This window comes from Podarcis gaigeae (genome assembly GCF_964106915.1).
Source record: "Podarcis gaigeae genome assembly, chromosome: 10".
Classification (NCBI taxonomy): domain Eukaryota; kingdom Metazoa; phylum Chordata; class Lepidosauria; order Squamata; family Lacertidae; genus Podarcis; species Podarcis gaigeae.
The window spans coordinates 19,702,982-19,728,650 of NC_139686.1; the positions used below are offsets into that span (position 1 = coordinate 19,702,982).

The following is a 25,669-nucleotide window of genomic DNA, read 5'->3' on the forward strand; positions in this document are numbered from 1 at the left end:
TGAAACCCAATAAATGTCCTGACATCATTGCACCTAGGGATGGGGGAGAAATTCAGTTCACTTCATGCTTTAATGCAAACTGAAGGAAGGTGAGGACAGGTGACCCCACCTAGGCCCGAAGTCACACACACACCCCACTCAATAATCACACCAGGCCTCAAAACTGTCCAAAATTCCTTTTGTCTTCTAAAAATCCACAGCTACAGCTTTTCTGTGGATTCTCACAAGATGCTGTGGCAAGGGCAAACCGTTACTTTTTCTAGGTACAAGAAGGCTTCAAAAAGCTAATGAATAGACTCTGTCAGAGCAGGCCTGAGAACTGAATCTTATCTCATTCGGTTGCAACATCTTGGACATGCTGAACCACCAGGGCTCCTCGACCCCTTGGCTCTCACTCCCCTTTCCTGGGAAGGGTGCCAAGAGTCCAATAGTCCCAAGACAGCTTTCTGTTCATGCTCAGAGGAACTCATGGGGCAGGACTCCTGAGGGAGGAGAAAGGGGAGGGAACTAGAAGGGGAATATATACTCTGTGCATATGACTGTGAACTCGTGCATGCTTTTTGTGAGTTATCACACTTGCTCCTTCTACCAGTTCATGGATGGTAGAAATAAAGCTTTTTCTCTGAAACTATTCCTTGAGTGTCTGTTGACTCCCACTTCCCTTTCCCGGGGGCAATATTTTTCCCACCCGAGGGCAAAGCCTAATAAGGCTACAAAACCTACCCCAAAACTGAAATACAACTATCTTTTGAGATGTGCATGCCACTAAATTTTGCAATTACAAAGAAAAGTCTACAAAAATGTGTATGTTGGTAGAAAGTACGTATAAAAATAGATTTGTTAAAATAACATACAGAAATGCATTACTTAGTGATCATTACTTCGCATATTAGGCAAAATGTATATACAGTATATTAAAACACTGGATAATTTTTGTGAGGATTTTTATTTCATGAAAACTGCTGAAAGAAACGTAAGCAAACTGAAACAAAAAGCTGAGAAAAACTGGAACTGTCAGGTACTTACATAAAATATTTATATGTCACCTTCCAGCCTGACAATATGCCTTGGATAATAAGCATATTAAAACATAAGCAAGCAGATTCAAGTGCCAATTATTAAAATCACAAAAGATGCACACATTTGGCCTTCGAATGACCATTTGAAATGGCCACTGAGGAGGCAGTTCCAGGAGAAGAGAAGGCAGGAGGCAAACGGCCATTGTTCCCAGTGAACTGTTGCTGAGGGAAACTGTTCTGAGGGAACTAATTCACACACACAGCAGCTGCTTCAAAAAAATAAAACAACCGAAGGGAAAAGGGGAATAACACTTTGAAAATGTCTAGCAGTGCCATAGTATCGATTTATGCTTTCCCTAACAGCCTTAAAAAACAACCAAAAGGGACTGACTGAAAGGGCAGCGGCACCTGCATCAATCTTTCCCTGCCTTTTCCAGAGTTTTGGTGCTGGGGCAGATAAGACCCTGCCTTGCAGGCCTTGCCTACACCACCGTGAAGCAGGAACACTTGAGGAATTCAGCGGTATTGAATTTCAACGAGTTGGCCTGATCTTCTCCCAGTCACCTTTGGGTTTTGCACTTCTCTGCATTTTGGGGTGCGAAAGAATGGATCAAAATGCATCTTGAGTATGATCTTTTTGAGATGGAATACGCTTCGATAATTTTGTGAGGAAAATATGCCCAAAAATACATATTCAGTGTTAATATATATATATATATATATATATATATATATATATATATATGCAGGTTTTGGTGTCCTCGGGTGTCTTCCCGTGTAAAAGTTGGGGTGTCTAGGCGACGTTTCGACGAGGTCTCACTCGTCATCTTCAGGCTGGTGCTTTCGGCTTCTTGTTACTGGAACAGAGCGGGATCTCAATGTTTGAGTTCCTATAAATACTGTAGAGGGGGTGTGGTGTCTAGCCTCCAATGTTCTGGGCAGAGAGGAAGTTCCCAGGCTAGTGTGCCTTTTCTTCTTTTGTTCCTTAATTACTTGAGAGATACCTTGAGTGATTTCTTGAGTGATATCCTGAGTACCACTTAGGTGGGTCATTAGGTGTGGATTAGTTGCTAAAGTCTTTGTGTCTTGACCTCTTGAACTTTGTGAAGAGTTTTCCTGAGAAGATGGCTGTATTGCACTTAGTTGTGCTTTGGCTTGGCTTCGTGTATAGGGGCGAGCTGTGGTTTTGTGGCTTGTGTCAGCCAGATCTGTGTAGGGATTGCAGGGGGGTGCAGCATCCGGAGGTGCCACCATGGATTGGTTACTGGATGGTGTCCATGGTGGCACCTCCGGATGCTGCACCCCCCTGCAATCCCTACACAGATCTGGCTGACACAAGCCACAAAACCACAGCTCGCCCCTATACACGAAGCCAAGCCAAAGCACAACTAAGTGCAATACAGCCATCTTCTCAGGAAAACTCTTCACAAAGTTCAAGAGGTCAAGACACAAAGACTTTAGCAACTAATCCACACCTAATGACCCACCTAAGTGGTACTCAGGATATCACTCAAGAAATCACTCAAGGTATCTCTCAAGTAATTAAGGAACAAAAGAAGAAAAGGCACACTAGCCTGGGAACTTCCTCTCTGCCCAGAACATTGGAGGCTAGACACCACACCCCCTCTACAGTATTTATAGGAACTCAAACATTGAGATCCCGCTCTGTTCCAGTAACAAGAAGCCGAAAGCACCAGCCTGAAGATGACGAGTGAGACCTCGTCGAAACGTCGCCTAGACACCCCAACTTTTACACGGGAAGACACCCGAGGACACCAAAACCTGCATTCCTGTACCCGTGAAAATCTACGAAAGCATATATATATATATATATATATATAAAATTCCCTGTATAGGGAAGTTTTTTTATGTTTGTTGTGTTTTCCTGCGGTCTCATAATTGAGAGTGGCTGGGGCAACCATGTTAGATGGGTGATAGTGATCATTATTATCATCATCATCATCAACCTCCCACAGCTCCTCCAACCCCCTTCTGCCTCCCTGCCAAACCCCACCCCTCACAGTTCACCCCCAAACCCTCCCGTCACCTCACAGCCACCCCCAGTCCCAAGATCCTCCCTGTTGCTGCCACCACTGGCAAAAGGGAGGGGAAGGAAGAGACGTCGTTCTCCCTCCTGACCCCCATAGAAGGAAGCATGTAATTTAAAGGGGAAGATGGGGGGCATGGGACCTCACACCTGCCCACTCTCTTCCTCTGCCGGACACAGACCCACTCACACGCCACATCCCACAGAAGGTTGCCTGTGAGGCAAGAAAGATTTCTCATCCCTTGCTCTAAGGGCCTGGGGAAATGGAGCAAAGCCCCCATTGTTGACCTGAGCAGAAAGGCACATGTGGAATAAGGTGGCCCTTCAAGATTGCCTCCATTGTAAAGATCTCGATTACATTTGTGCAAACGATAGCGCTGCTTATTTTAAATTACTTCCAGCGCTGCAAATCTGAAAAGAAACTTCCTCCAATTTCATCAGGCACTTCCTCTTTGATTTTTTTTTCTCTTTTAAGCATACATTAATGCCAAATCCAGCTTGAAAAGGGTTAAGAAACAAAGGAATATCCTTAAGCCAGCAAAAGCCTTCTGGGTCAGAAAAGGGATTTTGTAACCATAGTCTAGATTCATGCAAGCATTTATTTCCCACAGTAATGAGCTGGATGTTAATCATAATTTTGTGGGGTTCTCTATTAATGTGGTCAGTGCTGTCTGCTTCTAATAATGTAACCAGAATGGAAACCAACCATAGTAATTACTTTCTTTTACAGCAGCAGCATTCAACATTTCTGTCTGTGAAACCATTTCCACATTGTTGAGGGATCCATGTTTCTCAGCCATTGCACACAGAATCTGGGACATGCCTGAGGGCGAATGCATTCTCAGCTAATAAGAACATACAAAAAACCCTGCTGGATCAGGCAAAAGGTCCATCTACTCCAACATCTTGTTCTCACAGTGGCCTCACATGTGTCATTTTTCACAAAGGGCATCCCTCTATTTGCAAGGACAAACAACTACCGTATTTTTTGCTCTATAAGACTCACTTTTTCCCTCCTAAAAAGTAAGGGGAAATGTGTGTGTGTCTTATGGAGCGAATGCAGGCTGTGCAGCTATCCCAGAAGCCAGAACAGCAAGAGGGATCGCTGCTTTCACTGTGCAGCGATCCCTCTTGCTGTTCTGGCTTCTGGGATTCAGAATATTTTTTTCTTGTTTTCCTCCTCCAAAAACTAGGTGTGTCTTATGGTCGGGTGCGTCTTATGGAGCAAAAAATATGGTATCTGACTTTTAGAACACATCAGAAGGCAGCTCTGTATCAGGAAAAATGTTATTGTCTGATGTTTTACAATTTTTTATATACAGTATACTGTAAGCCGCCCAGAGTGACTGGGGAAACCCAGCCAGATATGCAGGGTATAAATAATAAAAACAATGATGATGATGATGTCTGGTTCATACATTACATTACAGTAGTCCAGATGGGAGGTCACCAGAGTATGGACAACTGAGGCCAGGCCCAATCCATAAAATGACTATAGCTATTGAATCAACCCAGGCTGGGCATGGGGATGCAGGTGGCGCTGTGGGTTAAAGCCTCAGTGCCTAGGACTTGCCGATCGAAAGGTCGGCGGTTCGAATCCCTGTGGCGGGGTGTGCTCCCGCTGCTCGGTCCCAGCGCCTGCCAACCTAGCAGTTCGAAAGCACCCTCGGGTGCAAGTAGATAAATAGGGACCGCTTACCAGCGGGAAGGTAAACGGCGTTTCCGTGTGCGGCTCTGGCTCGCCAGAGCAGTGATGTCACGCTGGCCACGTGACCCAGAAGTGTCTCCGGACAGCGCTGGCCCCTGGCCTCTTGAGTGAGATGGGCGCACAACCCCAGAGTCTGGCAAGACTGGCCCGTACGGGCAGGGGTACCTTTACCTTTACCTTTAGGCTGGGCATAAGAAGCCACATGAGACTCTGCAACAAGGTGGAATGCTGGAGTATTAGGATAGGTCCAATTACCTGCTGAAACCCTTTCGTGTGCAAAGTGAGCAGTGTTTAGCTAGTGAAACTTGGTTAGAGAGTACTGTAGACTTTACCTGTTGCCATCACAAGGAGCAGGACATGAGGACAATAGCCCTCTCCTGCTGTTGACAGCAGCTGGTATCCCCTAAGGTAAAGGGACCCCTGACCATTAGGTCCAGTTGTGGCCGACTCTGGGGTTGCGGCGCTCATCTCGCTTTACTGGCCAAGGGAGCTAGCGTACAGCTTCTGGGTCATGTGGCCAGCATGACTAAGCCGCTTCTGGCGAACCAGAGCAGCGCACGGAAACGCCATTTACCTTCCCGCCGGAGTGGTACCTATTTATCTACTTGCACTTTGATGTGCTTTCGAACTGCTAGGTTGGCAGGAGCAGGGACCGAGCAACGGGAGCTCACCTCGTTGCAGGGATTCGAACCACTGACCTTCTGATTGGCAAATCCTAGGCTCTGTGGTATAACCCACAACGCCACCAGCGTCCCCCTGGTATCCCCTAGCATACTGTAATTCCTAATTAGCTAAGTACTGCAGACCTCATTTTTCAAAAGCCAAGCCATGGAAATTTTGATATCTGTACGGTATTTTATCTTATGAGAATGGCTCCACGGACCCCCTAGGTGGGTTACACAGACCCCCTGGGTTCCATGGACAACCAATTGTGAACCAGTGTCCCAAATTGGAGGCTGCAGGCAAACTCTAGGCCAGGGATGAGGATCCTCATGCCTTGGAGCCAAATGTGGCCCCACAAGCCTTTCTGTCTGGCACTTGGGACTTCTGCCAAGCCACACTCCGAACAGGTCCTTCTTTGCACCCTCCTTGAGGGTTTATTCTTCTGAAAATGCCTCTTGCTTGTCTGGATTAAAGAGAGGGAAGTGTGGGAGTGTTTGCAGAAACTAGCCTATTGTACTAAAATAAATACTGTACTTGCAATCATTGCTCCACCCACTTTTGACTCTGCCCCACCCACCAATTGCATGTCTTCATTGGACGATGGCCCAGAAGCCAACACAGCCCTCAAGTTTAAAAGTTTCCCTAGCCCTCCTGTAGGCTGGGCAGAAACTAACTTCTTTTGTGGTGTCAGAATATTATATTTTGAATTTTTATACCACTTTATATCGGAGGTCTCAGTAACCCTCAAAGGACAATTAACTATTGCAGTGAATTAGACAGTGAACTTACCAAAGTTAGATTCAGAGTGTCTGCAAAAACAGGCCTTTGAATTTCATCTCTCTCAGGAGAGAGATGAATGAGTAGTGGGGAAGATTTTCCATGAAACGCAGGAAGTTGCCTTTCATAAAATCATACCATTACTTTGCCTAGCCCTGCATGGTTTACACTGGCTGGCAGTAGCTCTCTGGTTTCACTTGCATACCCTCCAACATTACTCAAATGAAAACAGGGACATCTTATTCAATAGTAATAATAGTGATAATAATAACAATAATAATAACTTATTTATACCCCAGCCACTCTAGGTGGCTTCCAACATATATAAAACCAGAATGCCTGCAGAGGTATTCTAAAGGTTGTATAGTTACTTATCTCCTTGGCTCAGGGGTTGCATAACTCCATACCCTCTGATGAAAATAGGGAGGTCTTAAGGAAAAGCGGAACATTCTGTGATCATATCAGAAACTGGGATGGCTTCTGTAAATCTTGGACTGTCCCTGGAAAATAGGGACACTTGGAGGGTCTGCACTTGCATTTTTGCTCAGCTCTACAAACGAGGATTGAAACTGGGTTCCTTTGTATGCAAGTCTCTATATTCACCCACTGATCTATGGCCTCTTCCTAAGTGTGTCCCTGAAATACAAATTTCTCTGTAGAGCTTGGTTGCCTAGAATGCTAAGGATCATAGGAGCCGTTAAGCCAGACAGACCTACACACCAATGGTCTGACTTGGCATAAAAGCTCTTCATACAAGAGGAAGGGATGATCCTTCCTAAAATCAAACCACTTAGCTTATATTCTACTCTGAAAAGTACTTAAACAGAACTGAGGCAAAAACTACCCAGTTTTTCAGATGTTTTCACAGTATGTTTAAACCCCCCCCCCCCCGTCTCAGTTAATTTTTTGGCATTCTTTTTTATATTAAAGCAAAATCCAACAGCCTATTTATTTAGATTGCAATGACATGTTCTTTCATTCTTAATTGACTTCACTTGCCCTCAGAGACATCATTACATAGCCAGATCTGATTGTTTATGCAGCCTCGTTGACATCATCCCATTCACGCCATATTCCAATAGAGTGGGATCACCCAGGCAATTAATCCAGGAAGGAAAATGACGGCTCCAAGTGAAGAGAATCGGGGGAGAGAGAGAGATAAGTATTCACACAAAGTTTCAAGGAAATATATATATCCCACAGAATCGTAATTTTTCGACCAGAAAACCAAAATGGAAGAAAGTGTGGCTGAGCCTTAGTACTCAGCATAAAAGAGCTAATGCAGCCTTGAATGTTTGTACAGTAACCACAGCAGCAAGATCCTGGCCAGTTCTGGGATACTTTTAAGTGTTTAATAACAGCAATAATAACAAAATGGGTCAGGTTCTAAATCAGCAAGTGGGGGCAAAAATAGAGTTGCTTTTTGATGCAGCAGCAGCGAGACAAGCCATAAAATGTGGTAGTCTCTTGCCAGCTCCTTACTGTACACAGCAGTGCCAGATGCAATGTTATAGGGAGCTGAAACATGGGCAGCAGCTGCGTTGAATATAATGGTGCTCTTTTTATTTAGGTCCCAGATATTGCTGGACAACAACTCCCATCATCCTCAGCCAGTTTAGTCAATAGTTAGGGGTGATGGGAATTGTAGTCTTACATCAACCAGGAACCCAAGGTTGGAAGAATGCTCGAATAGAGCATGCTCTGGGTTGAGAGAAGCAAGAGGATAGGGAGTAAGTGTTTTTTTAACGAAACCAGGGAAGAGTCAGAATGGTATTACATGCACAGTGCAGCTGTGATACTTGCCTACTGATAAGCAGAGCTTCCATTACATCTGCCACAAGATGCCTCCCAAAACAGCTGCTTTGGCTTACTCAGTGAAGAGACAGCATCCTAAACAATCCCAAAGACCCTTCTTATTGCTGCTTCACATATTGAAGGGCAGGGCTGTTGTGTGAAGTTTCTAAAGAACCAAAATAATCTGTGCAATTTTGAAATTGGTGGTTGAATTTAGTGCAACTTGCAAAGGTTCAGACTGCCATATTGATTTAAAATGGCATCTAGTTGTATCCAAACATGGATGAAAATGTGTTCCTTGATCTCAGGAACCATCATGCAACATTTGGTTATTGTAATGGGAAAAGGGGGCTGCTCGTGCGTAAGCGTTTAAGTCCTCCAAGCTTCACATCAGTTCCTAAACTTTCCCAGTTCGAGGAGCCATGGGTGCGTGGCTACCTCAATCGCTGGCAGAATCCGTCAGTGGGCGTTTCCGGAATTTACTCCAACATAAGAGTTCCTTGACGGAAACTCTTCTTCTGGATTCTCTGCGTGACAGTTTCCTCCGCGGAGTGGGCGTCCCCAGCAGAGGTCCTGAGCCCTCCCCGCTATTCTCACTGGAAACATCTTGGAGCCCTTCCTCCGCTTGAGTTTCTGCAGGAACTCTCCCTCTCACCCTACTGGTTCCTTCCTCCGCATCCGAGGCTCTCCTAGCCTCCTTGAGCCCTTCCACCACCTGACTCTCCAAGGGCAGTTCCCTGACAGTTATGATATCTTAAAAGGTGTTCACATGCAGAGCTAACAAACAACTTTGCAAAATATATGGCAGAGAATCTGATGCATCCACAGCTCTTAATGACAAAGTTTTCAAAATGCTTATGTGATTTTTATTATTGCATTTTTACTTTGGTTGTAAATTGCTTTGGCACTTTTTGTAATGGGAAACAAAATCTAGGTGTAACAAACTTAATTGTAGGAATGATCCCTGGCATCAAAAAGATGCTTTGAATAATTCCTCACATCAGCACCAGGTCCTCACCCCCTTCTCCCCCTTGGCTGTTATAGCAAGTATCAGTTGTGTCAACAAAAAGTCCTGGAGCGTTCCCTCCTGTGATCATGGATCCAAGCTGAATGGACCCTGCTTTTTAAAAAACAAACTTTTAGCAAAAACCTGCCTGTGCATTCATTTTCATTTGCCTGTAGTTATTTTCAGAATCTGGAGTGTGTGATAAAGCAGGCCTTTATTTAAGGATGCTTGCTTGTCCCAATAGGCTGGTAAATATATGCTGTTTTATGTGGTCTCTGCCTTTGTTGTATTTCATGACACTCTGATCTTAAATTGCTTTTGAGCTGCCCTGAACATTGCATCGGCAGTAGAACAGCAGGACAGAAATCTCTTTTTAAAAAATAACCTACCAGTATGTGCCTTGCTTATGAACTTCAGAGGCATATGACTACCCACTAGAGTAGTTGGGGCTTTGGTCTGATCCCATGAGACAGTTCTTAAGCCCAGAAAGCAAAACGAGGGCTCTCCAAACACTTCTCACTGTATTGAAACATGTGGTTTGGAAGATTTAAAATACTGGAGAGCCTGTAGCACATTCTACCAGTTCTAGAACAAGGTGCAGCACCTTTGTTCGTTATGAAGAGTTCCATAATTTTATTTAGCTCTCTGGATGCAGTGAACTACCACACAGGTACAGCTGGAGTCTAAAAGCAGCATTCAGAGGTAAAAGGGAACAAAATCAAGACAGTCCAACAAACTCTGAAATGCAACGCTCAGACAAAGAGGAACTTGGGAGTACAAGTCATCCTGTAAACAAGCACACACAGAAAGGATGGTCCTCAGGCTCATAATGAAGTGGTATTGCCAAGAGAAAAATATTGCTTCCATGGAATGACTCTTACAGGAATTGCTGTAAATGGCATACATGGGAGAATATAATGAAAATGGTCATTGTACACAACTTACGTAGGTCATCACTAGGACTGCCACTATTTTGCAGGCAGGATTCAATCACATATTAGAAATTTAGGTTTACGCAATTAAAGTGCTCTGGCGCAACCAATCCACTTTTAAATAAAGACTTTCTGCAGTTAGAAAAGTGATAGGGAAGTGAACTGATTGTCCCCACCAACAAACCAGAATGAGTATTCAATAAAGAGTGAACATCATATAACCTTTGTGCAAGCAAAATGAAGATCAATGCTCAATAAATAGGTTACCTGGGCGAACCCTTTGGGGCTCGATGGTTAACTATAGAAGACTCCTGGACAGTGGCAGAAAAGGAGTGAATTATATGGATGACCCATTCAGAAAGACAGTCTTTAATTGTAAGCAGTTACACTGACCACTTACAATTTCATGGCTACAAAATCTAATGTAGAACTTGCCCAGAATGGCACAAGAATGATTAAGTCTTGCAACAAAGCTTTCTGCATTGCTCAGCATCGGATAGAAACAACCCAACTTCAGTCAAGAGTCAGCTAGGCACAGTAGCTAGAGTGTTCAGCAGACTTGGGAGGACTGAGATCTAACACCCTAGTTTGGGCCCAAAACTCTATAAGGAGTCTTGAATAAATATTAATTTCAGAGTCACTTGCAATCACAATGTGTGTGTATGTTTAAAAAAGGTAAAGGACTATTGCCATAACCCACCTGTGTCCTTGTGAGAGAAGTCTAAAGAAAGCTTATCAATTCAAATTATACGGCAGCAAATCTCAAGGCCCTTCTCATGTTTCCTGGGGAGCCCTTGAGATAGCTCCTTCCTTTGTAGTATTCAAGCAATACCAAAAAAATTGAGGCCATGTGACTGAAAAAGATCAGGGTGGGAAGGAACTTGTCTGCCCCTTGAGCAACAGCATCACATCCATACCTGCTTTCTTAAGATCTCAAAAAAAAAATAATCCCTTATGTTGCTGTGCACCAGTGAAGAACCCATGTGTGTGACTACACAGAAGCCATGAACAATCCCAGTTTCTAAGAGGAAAACACTGGTGGTGGGCTCCTCCCATGTGACAGATTCCATCTGATGCTACCTGAGGTAGTGGGAAGACAATATTGGGTAACACTTCAAAGTTTTTACAAGAACAGTCAAAGGTAAATAAACATTTAAAGATGGAAAAGGGTCATGCAGGAAACATGGCATGGTCTTTTACACAAGAAAAAGCAAGGGGAGGGGGTAATCACACTCATATGTCAATGAAAGACCCCCTGCTGGTGATTTCAGCCCCCTTATCAGTAACCAAAGCTCTACTAAAGAAAAAAACAAGTCTGATTCAAAATTTAGCATAAAATGGTCCTGGTTTTAATGGTCCTCATTGTTTTAATGAGTTAATTTGGTTGTGATAGTCATGCTAGTTGTTTCAACCTTCAAAAAGTGGAAAGGGGGAAAGGGGAGGTTGTGGTAGCTGGCAACTATTTTCTTTTCAGGGTGGGGGAGTCAAAATGTAACAACAGGTTTACCTAGAACATTTACAGTTCCAGAAGATTAGACAGTACAAACTCTTATTTCCTAGAATATCCACAGATCTGTCAGGTCAAGTAAAAGTTGGCACCAGTTGTCGAGTCAGTTTGAGGACTTCTATTTCCTCAAAGATTGGTTCACACATGCACATGTACATCACTTGGTTTTTCTACACTTGATTGTGGTTGGTAACCAGCAGTTCACAGAGTGAACTGACTCAGCTGAAGAACAGCACTGTGTTTTGGGTGATGTAAGGCAATATGGAGGCTTTTATCTGTGGTGTTTTATCTCTGATACATGAATGTAAGCCAGCACTTGTTAATGCAGTCAGCCCTGAACAGGTACATGTGAACTTATCATTAAATTTCAGAATTTCCAATGGTCACCCTCAACATGAAGCTTTCAGATCAAGGAGCTGCTCTCTTAAGACATGCCTGTCATAACACTGTATAACATACAAAAATATGACAAACATATATATGGGGAGGAAACACGTCATCAGTGAGCTGCTCACAATCCTGGAAGACACTTCAAATCTTTTATCCAAGATAATCATATTTAAATGAATGTTTCAAAAGAAAGCAAAGTCAGCTCTATGTGGATCCCCTTCCTGCATGTGTGAAATTATACTTATTTTGCTGGCATATTTGCACAAAGATCTGTTGTGAAAGTGGGGAAGAGCAACACACTCTCAATCTCTCTTGCTCTCACACCAATACTGCCCTGCAAGATGTCTCCTGATCAACTGCATAACAACACATTCCAGAACAGAAAAAGGAAATTGATTGTAATGGGCTAAAGCATTTACAGGAAATGACTTTAGGAGAAAAGGGGCAGAATTATCAAAGAATCAAAACAAATATAAAAGGAGGCACACATTCAGCATATTAGTTAAGAAGTTAGATGACATTTGCATTCTAGCTCCTCAGAGTCTGTAGGCCAACTTAGAATTTTTAGAGGCACACCAAATGTTTTAAATGTACACTTAATCATGTAAAATCTGATTGATACTGACAGAGGCTGTTGGCCTGGTCAACCGTTCAGGAAGCCACGACTGGATGTAGTTCCTTGTTTGGTGCACACTTTGTGGCAAACCCTGCTTTGCCTCTGTGCAGAATAGTCTTCACTGTTTCAATTAGAGAAAGAACCCCAGTTCCTTCTTGTGGTCCATCACAAAAAGCCAAGCCCTTTACTGCAAACCTATCAATGATCCCAAATTTTGTATTTTCATCAGACGATCAATATTTGCAGACAAATTTAGTCTTCTAGCCACATGGAGTTGAGGGGAAGCTTAAGCACAAACTGAACAAGGGAATCAAGGAAATGTGTGTCTTAATTCAAACCCTTAATTAAACCACCTTCCCTTACAGTTTCTTAAGTGATGAATGGCTTTAGGTGATTAAATGTGACAGGCATGAAGAGCTGGGGCTGTTTTTGAAAAATACCCAGTACATTGCTATCTCATAAGGAAGCTCTTTCCTCACCTTCAGGTTGTTCGTCCCTCAAACCAGATTTTTGATGCTTCTTCCTAAAGATACAAAATTCATTATCTTTGCTTAGTGCTTAACCCTGTGTTCCTCAAGGTATACCTATGTGAAACAGTTCTGGGAAAGAGAATCAACATTTTTCCTGAACACTGAAAACCACATCTCACAATATATTTTGTGCCTGGGTACCAATGCATCAGTTATGAAGGTTGCATGCATGCTTCAAATGTAGCTTCCCCCTTGTAAACAAACCAGCGAGGTGGTTTGATTCTTGCCCACTTGTCACTTTTGTGTATTTTAAAAAGGGAAAGCTGTACTTGAAATATGCACTGCACATGTCTTTCACCATCAACTTGGCATACATGTATTTTGTATTAATTGGTAACACGCAAACAGAAAATTTCTCACTAGATACAGCCATCAAGTGTGGCTGGAGAACTGGTAAGGCTCAAACACCAAGTTCCCTCAGTAACAAACATCTGGAGAAAGACACGAACACCCAGTATTATGGCATGGGAAACATATGCTACAACAATGGGCAGTGGGAGATGAAGGAGAATGAGTACCAGGGATAGCAAAGTGGTAGTCCAGAGACTCAATCCAGCCTCCATCAGATGCCTGGTTTCTTAGACACTTCTTCCCTTTATGCAAGGTAAGTTATATGAACATAGGCTCATTGTTCTGTGCCACTCCTGTCTACCTAACCATTTTTCTCATGTTCTGCTCACCAATGCCTAGTTCCAATTCATTTCTGATGTTATGGGAGGCTGGCCTTTTAAACCTAAGATTTATTTATTTTTGTGATCACTCAGTTGTTGGATACAACCTGAGTGATGGAGCCAATAAAAACAATTATTTAAAGCGTAGGTTTTCAGCACAGGCATGGCTGGAAAACCTCATTCTTGTCAAAGACAGATGACAATATAAAGAAGCACTGCTTGCAAAGGCCACTGTTTGATTACCAATACATCAATAAATCCACAAGAGCAATGGGATAGTTCTAGATCTGAATATGCCAGGCCAGGCACATCATTGCTACATCTACAAACTGCCCCCCCCCAAATAATTACAATGCCTCCATTAAAAGCAATAGCTTTCAAACTGTTCTGGAGACACCTTGGGCTCATAGTAAGATTGAGCCTGACAAACCAGCTTCCCTGAAAGAGAGAACAGTGAGACCCAACATGTCAGGTTGCAGGCTCAAAAAGTCAGAAGGGCTATGTTCCAGGACCTACTGCAATGCAAAATGGGTTCCTTGGTACACAGGGCAACACAGAAAGAATTCCTTCAAGGCAGATAGTTTGAAAACTACTGCATTATCGAACCCCAAGTAGAAATCTAAAGAAATATTTTCCATGGGAAGGTCTGCTTTCTGGTAACAGCTGTGAACATAAAGGTTATTCTTGATAACTCCAAGAGAAATTATTACCCTGGACACATACAGATGAACTCAGGAAAGCTGAAAGGTCTGCGTAGCCAACGGTGTGAAGTTTGCGACTGACAAAATACAGCCATGATTTCATTAGAGGAAAGCAAGATTTGAAGTGTGCCTATTAAATGTCCTTCCTTAAAATAAAATTAAAAAATGCACTATGCACTCCAAAATTATTTGTTCAGGCAATCCATATACAACAGAAGGCACTGTTATCCATAGGACCCCTTCAATTTCACATGGCAAAGACCTGAGAAGTGCAACTCAATCCAATTCCATACAGCTGCTTCCCCATTTCATTGGGAAGAGCAGGAACAGAGACGTTCTTCAGTCCAACAACTTAGAAAAATACCACAAGAATTTATACATTACAGTAGCTGGTTAGAAAGAGTGTCCTAATGAGAGGAAAGAGGGTTGACCACTGCCTTTCCCAAAGGGAAATCATCTTCCAGAGCACTCCATTACCTTCCCTTGTCTGCTCACAACTCACAAATGTGTGTTGCTGTTTTAATAAAATGCAATAATGAAATATTCTGCAGAGTCCCTTAAGCTTTTGTCTTTTCCTCCTTCAGTTGCTCCCTGGAGGATTGCCAAAGTTAAATGAAGAGACCAGTCCTTTGTTATCAAATGTGAAGCCCGTTTGCTGCTCTATCCTCTTTGATTCTAGAATTAAAAATAAATAAGTGTAAGAGACAGACAGAAAGTATGTTTTTTTAAAAGCACTAATGAACCTCCTTCAAAATGCATGCATTTATTTTATTAAAAGATTGAAATTTTTGAAGTACCACCAAGGCGGGGGGAACAAAATAATCTTGCAGATTTGTATACCTCTATATTGTCCCTCCACTACTGGAGATGGGTAATATTCTGTAGTGGAAAGGGAAAACTACTGAGCCCAATAGAAAAACACCCACTCTGCAATTTCCACAGTTTGCTTGTATGGACAAGTAGGTAATATATAGGTGTATCATACAAGTAGAAATAATCTATTCCTGTATAATTCATTTGGTTAAGCTTCTTGTTCTAATAACGATGGGTAATGCAGAGACTGTTTAGGGAGTCTCTAAACTCAATTTGTGTGCAACTAATTCTCTGTAGAGATCACTGGTCCTACATACCAAGTGACAATTGTTAACCATGTAAAGTGGACCTCTAACAAGGCCTAACAAAGGAACATAGAAAGCTACTTTATGCTGAGTCAGGACATTGGTCCTTCTAGCCCTGTGCCATCTAATTTGTCTAGCAGCTCTCTAGAGTGGCAAGCAGAGGTTCTTATCATTACCTACCAATCTAATCCTTTGAACTGGAGATGCCAGGGACGAAACAGGGAGCCTAAATTTGAAGCATGTGCTGTGTCACTGAGCTATGGTTCCAATAACTATGTTGATAGCTTATTTATAGTGGCAATATATAAAGGTAAAGGGACCCCTGACCGTTAGGTCCAGTCGTGGACGACTCTGGGGTTGCGGTGCTCATCTCGCTCTATAGGCCAAGGGAGCTGGCGTTTGTCCGCAGACAGCTTCCGGGTCACATGGCCAGCATGACTAAGCTGCTTCTGGCAAACCAGAACAGCGCATGGAAACACAGTTTACCTTCCCGCTGGAGCGGTACCTATTTATCTACTTGCACTTTGACATGCTTTCGAACTGCTAAGTGGGCAGGAGCTGGGACAATATATAGAAAGCAACAAATGCTTTTTTGTAATTTAATTTCAGTGGACTTTTAAAACTCGCTGCATACCTCCATTTCTACTTCCCTCACCCAAGTTTCTTTGTCCTTTCTTGCTGAAACAGAGAAAGTTGGGAGGGCAGAAGAAGAGCTATGCGTGCACAGTTTCCTCTGAGTTGTGCTTCTCCAACCTATACATACTGCTGCTGTCTGCGGTGTCTGTTACATATTTATTGCCTCCTATTTCTCTCTCACCAAATGTTCCCTGGCATTTCTCTATCTTCGTCTTCTCTACAGGGAAGATAAAGACCAGTGAGAATTCTCTCCTTAGATCTGAAGACTTATCTGTCCCTCTTAAAAGCATAGAAGCCCTTGTGAACTGAAGATACCTCCCCTCCTCCAAAGAGTATCCAGTACGCAAAGGCTGCTTACAATGGGCAAAAGCAAAAGAAATCTATTGAATGTGCTTCTCTCTTTGTGCAATCAGAATAATACAAACATTAAGACTTGTTTTTCTTTTGTTTTAAACTTGAGGAAGCTTGAATTACTTGACATGGTTGCAAATATTAAAATTCTTATTTGTGCAGTGTACAATTCATGCTTCTACAGACATCCTTGCAACAGAGTAAATAAACAGACTCACCTGCTGAACTCCTCCGGTGTTCAGCTAACGCACAGATGCCCTGCAGTTGAGTCTTCTGATCATTGCTGAGTGGTGCTGTCAGCAAGTGGTACCAGGCTGCATCTCGGCTCTGTATCGCTATCAACACAGAAATAATGGTCTTTCTTTTAAGAAAGTTTCAGAAAGAAAAGACAGATACACAACCCACCACAACCTTCCTCCATTATCATTAAAACAATCCTTTTCACAAATAGAAATCTTCTACCTTTGGCTTCAGTATATTGAGCTGAAATACCTGTTCCAGTGAGCAAAGACTGTACTGACATACTTGGCAACTTATCTTTGATGACAAACTAGGAAGACAAGTAGCTGCCTTATATTAAGTTAAGCCATTGGTCCATCTAGCTCAGTATTATCTATGCTGACTGGCAGTGGCTGTCCAGAGCTTCCTGCATTCAAGCAGAAGCCGCGTCAAACGTTCAGCTTCCAAAAAAACATTTGCAAACCAGAACACTTACTTCTGGGTTTGTGGCATCCGGGAGCCAATTTGTTCGACAAATAAGCCATTTGAGAAACAAGGTACCACTGTAATCCAGGAAGGTAAGTTAGGCTGAGAGAGAGTTGCCCAAAGCCAACATCTGAATGTCATGGCCAAAGAGGATTTGAACCAGAGTTCTGACTGCCAAAGCCAACATTACAATCTGCCTGAATAAAATATACTTGTATACATCTGAATCTGGGACATTTGGCATAAAAACATTTTTTTTACCACTTGACTATGATCCTTCTGTTGATGGGAGAAAGTTACGAGTTAGGCTATGCTAATAAAATCAGGGTTAGGCTATGCTAACCCTTCCCAGAAAAACAGCTTGAGATTGCGATTCTCTTTCTGAAATGCAAGAAGAAAACAAAGAGTTTTCCAGCTTAGCAGGGTTCCTCTATCTTCTGTTCAACTAGAGTTTCACAGAATCCTTGTAGGATACAGAGTGTATGTTTTGGACGGAAAGTAGGCCAATAAGCTGACTGAATGTTGTGCTCCAAAGATAACAATGAATCTGACAAAGACTTTGTAGCCTTGGAGAAGACAGAAGACATTTGTGGATTTTGTTGCTATTGTTCTAGGTTTCAGATGTGTGTACCTAGTAGTGCCTGTGTAAAGAACTGGTATTCATCCACACCATCATCCAGGTCAATAGGGGTGCTGAAACCTTCTAAAGCAGTTTCTTCCAGTGCATCATCATCCCAGTCATCGTCATCATCTTCATCTTCATCTCCTGCATCACCGCCACCACCTGTATGGTTTTCCTGCATCTCCTGGCTGACTTCATTGGCCGCCTCTTCATCACTTGGAATCTCTTCTGTTAAAAAGTTTATTTTTAATAGAAGGCATTAATATTTTTAATATTCAGGATTTAATGGGACACTTTTTTGGGGGGGGATATTCTAAATTTCCTGAACAACTGGCCCCAGTGCTGTCCCATAAATGAGCGATTGCAATTCACCTATGTAGAATAAGGAAAGCACTACACTCAGGCAAACATTAAACTGCTGACCATCTAGGAGGTGGCCCAATTCTCAGAGAGGGTTATTCTGCAACACAATATGGGAATGTAAAGTACTTCTGATTTTTTTTGAAATAGTCAGTCCCTCCCTCTCAAGTAAGCTGAAAGACATTATGACAGGTCTTTTTGCAAGTAACAAATAGAAAAATGATAGCTGATGAAACAGTATTGCTATAGCAACCATCTCTCCCCTGCCCTCTCCAAATCCATTTCCACTGAAATGCACACATGTATATTAATTATTTTACCATTATCTTCTGCATCATTCTTTTCAGATTTAGCATGTTCTTCATGTTCCGTATGCTGCCTGGTGGCACACAGTTGTTTCAGTCCCAGGAACAGAAGGAGGACCGACGGAACAATCTGAGCAGCCACGGCATCTACTGCGGGAGGTCGGTTGGGCAGCCCCATCAAAATGCTCAGCCCTATGATGCACATCTTCCTATCATGGAGGCTAAACACACGTACACACAAATGAGTGAGAATCTCCCATTTTTATTTATTACAGGTTTATTTAAACCTCCTTCACGATGAGATCTCAGACCACGTTACAACAATTTATAGTCGCACGATTTAAAGCCGGGTAAAAGAAATTAAACAAGAAACCAATACAGTTTAAATCAGAAAACAGAGATGTGTATAAAAACACATCTCAGCTGTCAAAGGCTGAGGATTACTTTCAGAGCAGCCTGGGAGGCTCTGCTCTGGTTCCCACTCATTCTCAGAGGTGGCAGGATAACAACCAAATAGGCTCTCTGAAAGAGGCCTCCCTGTCTTGGGTAGTAGATGAGGACAACCCATATGAGGATGCTTCCCTTACATAGGCCCAATACCGCTTTTCCTTTCTTTTTTTAATAGACACTGTTTAACGGGAATGAACATAACTTTAAATTATGTACAGTGGTGCCCCGCAAGACGAACGCCTCGCAAGACGAAAAACCCGCTAGACGAAAGGATTTTCCGTTTTGGAGGCGCTTCGCAAAACGAATTTCCCTATGGGCTTGCTTCGCAAGAAGAAAGCCCATAGGGAAATCTCCGGGGACCTCTTTTAAATGCTAGCGGTGGGGAGCAAAGCCTTTCCCCCCCCTCCGGCCTATTTAAAAATTCACCAGATGCAAGAATTCCTGAAGCAAAATTCAGACGGGAGCTAGAAGAAGAAAAACCCAAACATCAGCCAAAAGATTTGAAGTGGCAGCCATAGTAGAACTCCAATTAAGTTTCTCATTTACATCATGCATTTAAATTTTCATGCTGCAGAACGGCATGACAGGGGGTCTACGTATTAGTCTCCACATAGAAACAAGCAAACAGTCAGAGGAGGGTGACAATGTGCAGTCACCTGTTTGGAGTAGGAGGGTGGAGCAGGGTTTGAGGAAAAAGAAGAGTTGTTTGTTCTTTTGACTGTGTGGGAAATTCATTATTGACATTTTGGCAAACCACAAAATGCTATCCCCCTCCAGGGAAGAAGGGTTGAGTGAAGTTCTACAATGGGAACAAGGGTGGGAGGAGACCAGCAGTGCCTTATATTCACCAAGAAGCTGCTGTAGAGCTGGCACTGGAGTAGGGATGCTGAGGAGACAGCAGTTCCCATCTCCAAGGATCTCAACACAGCTGTTGCTGCCCCTGGGGTAGGGCAGCAGCAGCAGGGTGAAGCATTCCTTGGAGGCTGGATCTGCTGCCCCTGCGGATCCTTCCACCTGAGGCGGTTGCCTCACCTTGCCTTATGGGTGGGCCGACCCTGCTCACCATTTAAACAGGCTAAATTATTTTACTAAGTACATACTCCACCTTGCATCCAAAGGTGTCCAAGGTGGTCCTATCATGTGGCTCCTGACACTAACAAAAGAGCCCATTTATGGTTTGAAATAATACAAAATAATACGATTTGAAAAGAACTGAAAAGGCTGTACACACACAAAACGGAATGAAAAAACGTGGCACAGATTTTAGAGTCTTTCCTGGGCACAGAAGTGCTGTTACATCCCTGTAAAACGACATAGCCAGTTATTACCCAAAGTTCCCCCCGCCCAAGAATAATAATTTGCAAAGAGTCCACTGCTAAACAAACACATGCGGTTACTAATGAAGCAGATGCCCTGCCCTCTGGAGAATTATAATGACGTGGGACCAACTATAAATCTGACAGAAAAATTAATCTCAATTGGGCTGAAGAGCACTCTGGTACGGAATGAAAATTGGCAGACGCACCACTGCAAATAGGAGCAATAAACAGTGAAATATTTGGCAGGGAGAAGGGGGGGAGAAAGATTTGGGATGCTCCTTTTATTGAAAAGTGTTATCAGCATTCAAAGCACGTGCCTCTATCTTAATTTAATGCTGCTACTGGGCTCAACATATTTTTTAAGAAACAAAATTGTTAAGAATATCCTTCAAGTAACTCACAAGAGGATTCACTGCGGAGGGGAAAATATATTTTCAAGACCATGAGGGTAACTCAAAATGGGCCTTTAGTGAGAGGGAGATCACAGAACAGGAACCAAGAGAGCTTCAAGCTTGCAAGGTTTGAATGAGCATAGCATGAAATATCCATGTATTTGGTCTCCCTTCTTTAGGAGACATTTCTATAGAGGAAGGATTGGGAACCTGTGGCCCTCCACCAGATGTGGCTGGACTAGAAAACCCCCATCATTGTTATTTGTATTATTTATTAAATTTATGTCCCACCCAGTCTACCAAAGGGGACAAACACCAAAGCACTAAAACAATAATATTTAAAATAAAACAGGAACACAGGAAGGTGCTTAGATCATTGGTCCATCTAGTTCAGTAATGTTTATGCTGACTGTCAGTGTAGACATTACTGAGCTAGATGGACCAACAGACTCAGTATAAGTTCTTAGAATCCTAGAATTGTGGAGTTGGAAGGGAACACGAGGGTCATCTAGTCCAGCCCCATGCAGTGCAGGAACACAGCTTCCTTCCTAAACACAAGGTGGCAGCAGTATAGAATGCAGAATGTACAAGAGGTTCAAATGCAGAATTAGCCACTGTCTGCATTTGCTAGCTAAGCCAAGATCTTCTGCTCTTGGATATTTGTTGAATTCTGGGAAATCTCAGTTTTAAATTTTAAAAAAAGTTTCTAATCTTTATAATGAGATGAAAAATATGATGGCAAAAACTAGGCCCTTAGTGCCAAATAAGTTGTCCACTCTTGCCCCTTAGCCTTAGATAAATTGGTCATGATGTAACCATCGCTAAGGGGAAAAGTCTTAGAAGCAAAAAACTGAATGAAGAGTCTTCTGTTTTTTAATTGGCACAACAGGACAAAAAGCCTTTTTATTTTAAAATATATACTAAAGAGTTACATTCTGCCGCTGATGCACCTTTGAAAGCTGGATAGCTCCCCTAACCACAGAATGTAATAAAGCCCTTTTACAACGCACTCACTAGAGCAGTAAATGTCATGTTAAAACTGCATTTATGAGACACTGTAATTCTTTGCAGTTACATAACATCGACTCCAAGACAAGAACGAATATTACAAGATGTCAAGACAGCCACAGTAAATGGCTTCCGGTTCTTGTTAAATGTTTCCTCCTCAGCCTTAAAGGACAACTGTCTGTTACTGTGCATCGTAATCATCCACAGAAAATGACTTCCGAACACAACAAAATTCAGCAACACAACAGATTCAAGTATGATCTGAAATCCCTTATCGTTAAGAAATCTACAGCTCGGTATAAATGTTGCCACGCACAGGTTGTGAAAAATCCCTTACTCACACAGATGCTGCATGTGGGGAGCACAACATTTTAAAACTCCTGACTCTATATACAGCAAATGACTCCTATACACCCATTGACAGAATTGGGAGGCACACACTACATGCACTGAGAGGGAAGACATGAGCTTCTTAAAGCCTATGCTTTTGGGGGGGGGGTCAAAATGCCATTTGCAAATGGTGAATTGGAGGCTGTTGTTTCACTTTCACTTCAGGGGTGAAATTCAACCCCAAAAATGATTTCGGGATGAGGGGAGGGGACTTACAATTTGCCACCTCATTCGCAAGTGGTGAATTGGGGTATGGAAGCTGTTTGTTGGGGGGGGGGGGGGATATCCAAAATGGTTTTAGAAGGAAGCGGCTTTCAACTATGGGGATGGGACTTCTCTCTCTTTTTCTTTAAAAAGCTGCCAATTTTAAAGAACAGTAAAATCTTGACTGCAATCGCCCCCACTGATCATTTCCCCACAGATAACTTTACCTTTCTCATTTGGGAGGTTTGCCTGAAATACCCCCACCCCACTCAATCAGGCACTATTAGAAGACGTTGCGGGGGGCTAAGTGGGGTGATCACCTTTACTATCAGCCAGCAACCAAACCTGCCTGTATGTCCCCCTGGAAAGAACAGCCTGGAATCAAGATGATACCACCAACAGCCAGAGGCTAAAAGCAACTTCCCTCTTCTGCACAGTGACATATCCCTAACTGAAACAAAATAAAAAAATTCCTTCCAGTAGCACCTTAAAAGACCAACTAAGTTTGTCACTGGTATGAGCTTTCATGTGCATGCACACTTCTTCAGAAGAAGTGACAAACTTAGTTGGTCTCTAGGGTGCTACTGGAAAGAATTTTTTTATTTTGTTTCGACTACGGCAGACCAACACGGCTACCTACCTGTAACATATCCCTAATTATAATTGCAATTTGGTATGGATTTTCATTGTAAGCTGCTTTGGGAACCAATCTTAGATATCTATATCTGTATCTGTATCTGTATCTATACCAAGCAAACATAGCATGGCTAGTATTTTTTCTTCTTGCCAGTTAGTAATTTCTGAGGATTTCTATGGCTGATGTGGAGTCTTCTTAACATAACAGAGCTAAAGTGTGTGTGTGTGTCTAAAACAAAACGATTGGAGGAAATGATGTTATTTTTTAAAAATAAGCCAAATAGATTTTCTTTGTTGTGAAAAATATTTCAGAGTACAATTTGGAGCTGCAGTTGATGGGGAAGGTCAAGGAAAATCCTCCCTCCACACAGGTTTTGATATTTTCCTGGACCTTCTATGCAAACCAAAATCAAAAGTCATTTTCCAAGAAGCCCTAAGATTTTAAAAAAGAAAAAAGAAAACCACTGGACACCTACCCAAGGAAACAATCTGTATCGTTCATCCACTGGTTTATGAACTGTGCAGTGATGGGCTCTGGGTTGTGAGGAAATCTGATGTTCTCTAAAGTGTGCAAAAGGAGATCAGGGTTGTAGTAAAGGGCCGCAATGGCCACCTGGAGACACATGGTGCGGAGCTCGCTGGTTTTAACCCCTCGCGTTAAGCGCTCTAGGACAGCTTCTACAAAGAGCGGGATGCACTGAGGATAGAAAAACAGGAGAGACATGGGGTAGAGGAAGCAAAGGGAAAGTGGAGAAATGAAATATGTTCAGAGAAAGTTCAAGGCATTAAAAGGCTTTAACTTACAATTAGAATTACCTTTCCTTAGAATAAGGGTCGGAACCTGTGGCCCTCCTGATTATGCTGGACCACAGTTCCCATCACCTCTGACCATTGATCATGCTGGCTGGGGATGATGAGAACTGGATCCCAGCAACACCTGGAGGGCCACAGGTTTCCCCATTGCTACCTCACAAGCATACAATACTATACAGCACACAATTCCTTATGTGACTTTGAAGGGGAAATTATGTTATAAAACCATATAATGAGATACTGGCTCTAGAATACTGCTTCCTAAGAATCTCGGCTCTTTCTTTTTAAAGGCCTGTTTTTCAGTCCTGCAATTACTGAAGAAATGGGAACTATGCCTGATGAAATCTCAGAAAGCCAAAGAAACTGCTGAACAAGATTTCCAGTTGTCAGGAAGCAAAGCTTCGCTACCCTATGAAGCTCTTTGTTGTTCCCTGGGGGTATGCAAAATAAGAAAAAAATATGCAACTCTGCTAAATATGCATAATTTATACCGGTCACCTCTCTGAGATAGCTTGTAGCCCATCATATATGAGTCCCACCTAACCACCAGCTGAATGATACCACCAAATACTTGTGTAATGTACAAAGCAGAAGAGCTACTGCCAGAAAGTTGGCGATCAATTTTGGAAGCAGAAGGCCAGAGAAGCAGAGGCAATTTTTAATTGAAATATTTTTAAGCACCCGGAGCGCCATCTGGTGGTTAAATTCTCACCACCAGATTGTAACTTCTCAATTTGATAGAACAGGTGTGGGGAACTTGGCCTTGCTTGTGGGGGCTGTGGAGTTCAGCTACACCTGGCGGTCAAAGGTATGATCCTATGATAGATGAAGGCTGCTTTGGAGGGGAAGCCTCCAACCTCCCCCAACCCCTTGTTCAACCTTTTCCTTTATCTGCTTCCCCAGATTTCCTCCTTTTTTCTCTTCTCCTTTGGCATCCCACCATGACCCTACTTCACCCCCTCAACATCCCTGCTGTTCTCCTCTTGCCCAATTTTGTCAGCTGCCAACAGGAAAAGGTGGCAATGCACAAGCTCACACCCCTTTCACCCTCCCCACCCAGAGCAGTGGGCAGCAGGTGGCCTCTGACTGAAGGAACAGACTGGCAAAAGGGCTGGTGGTGACCTTGAAAAGCCTTTATGGATGGGGACTGGGATATCTAAAGGACTGGCTGTCACTTTCTTGGTACAGAAAGTATTGATCTGATGTGTAGAGATCTTTCCTATTCTAATTAATTCAAGAGGGTTCTGGAAGCCTCTCTGTGTGAAAGAAACAAGCAGAAGGTTCCTGATGTTTGGGAAGCTGAGTACAGCTGGCTTAAACAAGTCCTGTTATCTCTTCCTGTCAAGGTCATGCTGACTAAAATAATAAGGCCAGAAGGGGCCTGGGTTTCACTCTTTTCTATCTCTCTTTCTTTCTGGTGCAGTGTTCTGTATATAGTATGCTTAGTGTTAAGGTTTAGTCTTATTATAAGTTATTGTAAGTTTAAGTTACCTAAGTCTGGTGCAACTGGATTTCTTATGGACAGTGCCAATCCTGAATGTATTGGATTTGTGACCATTATGCTCATTTGCCTTCAGTAGCAGTAAAGCTCTGCTGTATGAAATATTAATGGCCTCTGGTCTATTGTTTGGGAATCCTGCAACATGTCTAAATTTTTACTCTGCTAACTATTAGTTGGAATACTGCTCTGGATCAATACTGCAAGAATTCAAGCTTGCTTACTAAGACATGCTTGCTTACTAAGGTATTCCATGGAGGCCCTCTTGGGACTGGAGAAGGGGCCTTCTCAGTGGTTGTGTCTAGACTGTGGAATTCCTTGCCAAGGTAGCCATGTTTTGCCCCATCTGTCATGCTGAATCAAAGTGACACCTAGCCCAGCACTACAGTATAAAAATTACCTAGGCCAAACAGACCATTCCTCCAAGCACAGACTAGACCTATCTCAAGCTAGTTCCATCTAATGATCACCAGCAAAGGAAAAACTGTATGCTACTCTGTG

At 42.7% G+C, this 25,669-nt stretch overlaps 1 protein-coding gene across 7 annotated transcripts in view; it reads right to left on the bottom strand.

Annotated features, from left to right (window-relative positions):
- Positions 1-11,272: 11,272 nt before the first annotated feature.
- The window catches only part of IPO8 (importin 8), a 38,488-nt gene continuing 24,091 nt past the window's right edge, over positions 11,273-25,669 (bottom strand). For all 7 annotated transcript variants that reach the window (XM_083700063.1, XM_083700062.1, XM_083700061.1 and 4 more), the window contains exons 21-25: positions 23,334-23,554; positions 18,474-18,679; positions 17,803-18,021; positions 16,685-16,801; positions 11,273-15,036 (exon numbers count right to left, since the gene is read on the bottom strand). In XM_083700063.1, coding sequence (XP_083556189.1) covers positions 14,942-15,036; positions 16,685-16,801; positions 17,803-18,021; positions 18,474-18,679; positions 23,334-23,554 — 858 coding nt within the window. In that variant the 3' untranslated portion in view covers positions 11,273-14,941. The remainder of the gene's footprint in view (positions 15,037-16,684; positions 16,802-17,802; positions 18,022-18,473; positions 18,680-23,333; positions 23,555-25,669) is intronic.